Source organism: Propithecus coquereli, unplaced genomic scaffold, assembly GCF_000956105.1.
Source record: "Propithecus coquereli isolate 6110/MARCELLA unplaced genomic scaffold, Pcoq_1.0 Scaffold127, whole genome shotgun sequence".
Taxonomy (NCBI): Eukaryota; Metazoa; Chordata; class Mammalia; order Primates; family Indriidae; genus Propithecus; species Propithecus coquereli.
This window is the reverse complement of record NW_012136858.1, coordinates 187,500-188,520: the sequence shown is the minus strand read 5'-3', so window position 1 is coordinate 188,520 and position 1,021 is coordinate 187,500. Positions and strand designations below refer to the sequence as shown.

Here is a 1,021-nt window from a genome sequence, read left to right as displayed (position 1 = left end):
ATATTGGAAAATGACGTGTAACACTACTATTGTTCAACTGTTATGTTGTGACAAGTATGTCAGCTGAGCCATTTAATTAAAGATAGTACCTGCTGTGACAGTGTCTCTACCTGTATAATTTTAGATGAGTAGACGTGCACAACTTGCATTAAAACGAAGATTTCTGCAAACTTAACCATCTTAATCAGTTCTGTGTTTGCTAGAAGTAAAATAAGTAAGCACAGAGATGTTAGGAGAAGGAGGACAGCACCAAAATTGACTTAGCATCGCAAGTTAATGCATCACTTATCCCCAAAGTGTTGAAAACTGGTATGGTACAGATTTAAATGTGCAAGTTGTTTTGTATTAGTTATAGAAATAGCTTAAAATATATTTTAGAATATAAACTTTGATTTAAATTTTCACTGATGCCTTAAAGTACCTCTTTGGAACCTGAAAGATCCTTGAAATCTATCTTGAATACAGCTAATCTAGTCAAACCTAATTTTACACATGTAGATTTTAAGGCCCAGAGAAATAAAGTGAGTTGTTCAAGGTCATGCTGGTAATTGGTAACAGTGATAATTCTAGATAGAATTCAGATATCCTGATACTTAGGCTGTTTTCTGTTAATGTAGTATTCCTTCTATAGTTAAAGATTATATGGGAAATAAACACTTGCTATTTCATTATGATGGAAAAAATTCTTTGCGTACATATTCATAAGAGTTCCTTGAGTTTTATTCAAAATATTTGTCTAATATGTTTGCTGTTTATTTGAAATATGAAAAATACAATAACTACATACACCTATTTCCAAAAATAATTTGTAGCAGCTAGTATATATAATGCTTAAAAAATAACTTTATTACTTACTTGGTAATATGAAATGTCTACATATTTGAAAATCTTGACAGGTGTTAAGTCACTTGAGAATAGAATTTTGTATCCTCTATTTTAGGTCTCTTGATGTTTTAAGCGATGGTGTTTTGAAGGATCTTTCTATATTTTATCGAAAAATGGTAAGGTTTATGTTTTTTCA

General features: G+C 30.4%; 1 protein-coding gene across 1 annotated transcript in view; it reads left to right on the top strand.

Moving 5' to 3' along the window:
• Positions 1 to 1,021, top strand: part of IBTK (inhibitor of Bruton agammaglobulinemia tyrosine kinase) — an 88,582-nt gene that overhangs the window by 39,503 nt on the left and 48,058 nt on the right. Inside the window, exon 14 of the mRNA XM_012638176.1 lies at positions 941 to 1,001. Coding sequence (XP_012493630.1) covers positions 941 to 1,001 — 61 coding nt within the window. The remainder of the gene's footprint in view (positions 1 to 940; positions 1,002 to 1,021) is intronic.